Consider the following 373-nt stretch of genomic DNA (forward strand, 5'->3'; position numbering starts at 1 on the left):
CCTGCCCCGCCAGGCCCAGCCCGGAGCTGCCCGGCCCGGTCCAGTCCGGCCCGGCCGCACTCACCGCCGCGGGGAGAGGTCCCGGCCCGCACACTTCGCCTCCCCCCGCCCTTCCCTCTCCCCGCGCCGCGCGCTCTGATTGCGTCATCGCGCCGCGCCGCGTGCCCCGCCCCCGGGTGCCGGGCGGTTGCCGGGCAACGAGGCCTGGGCGGCCCCCACAGCGCCCCCCAGCGGCCCCCGCGGGACCCGCGGAGCCTGAGGGGCTGGGGAAGGGTCCGGGGCKCCGGGAGCGGCTGAGGGAGCTGGGAATGGGCTCAGCCTGGAGAAAAGGAGGCTCAGGGGGGAYCTTGTGGCTCTGCAYAACTCCCTGACA

At 77.8% G+C, this 373-nt stretch overlaps 1 protein-coding gene across 1 annotated transcript in view; it reads right to left on the reverse strand.

Annotated features, from left to right (window-relative positions):
• The window catches only part of KLHL12 (kelch like family member 12), a 24,324-nt gene extending 24,176 nt beyond the window's left edge, over positions 1-148 (reverse strand). Inside the window, exon 1 of the mRNA XM_057374321.1 lies at positions 65-148. Within this exon, the coding sequence (XP_057230304.1) occupies positions 65-148 (84 nt within the window). The remainder of the gene's footprint in view (positions 1-64) is intronic.
• Positions 149-373: the final 225 nt, after the last annotated feature.

Source organism: Malurus melanocephalus, unplaced genomic scaffold (genome assembly GCF_030028575.1).
Source record: "Malurus melanocephalus ecotype Western Australia unplaced genomic scaffold, MMel_1.1 scaffold_224, whole genome shotgun sequence".
Classification (NCBI taxonomy): domain Eukaryota; kingdom Metazoa; phylum Chordata; class Aves; order Passeriformes; family Maluridae; genus Malurus; species Malurus melanocephalus.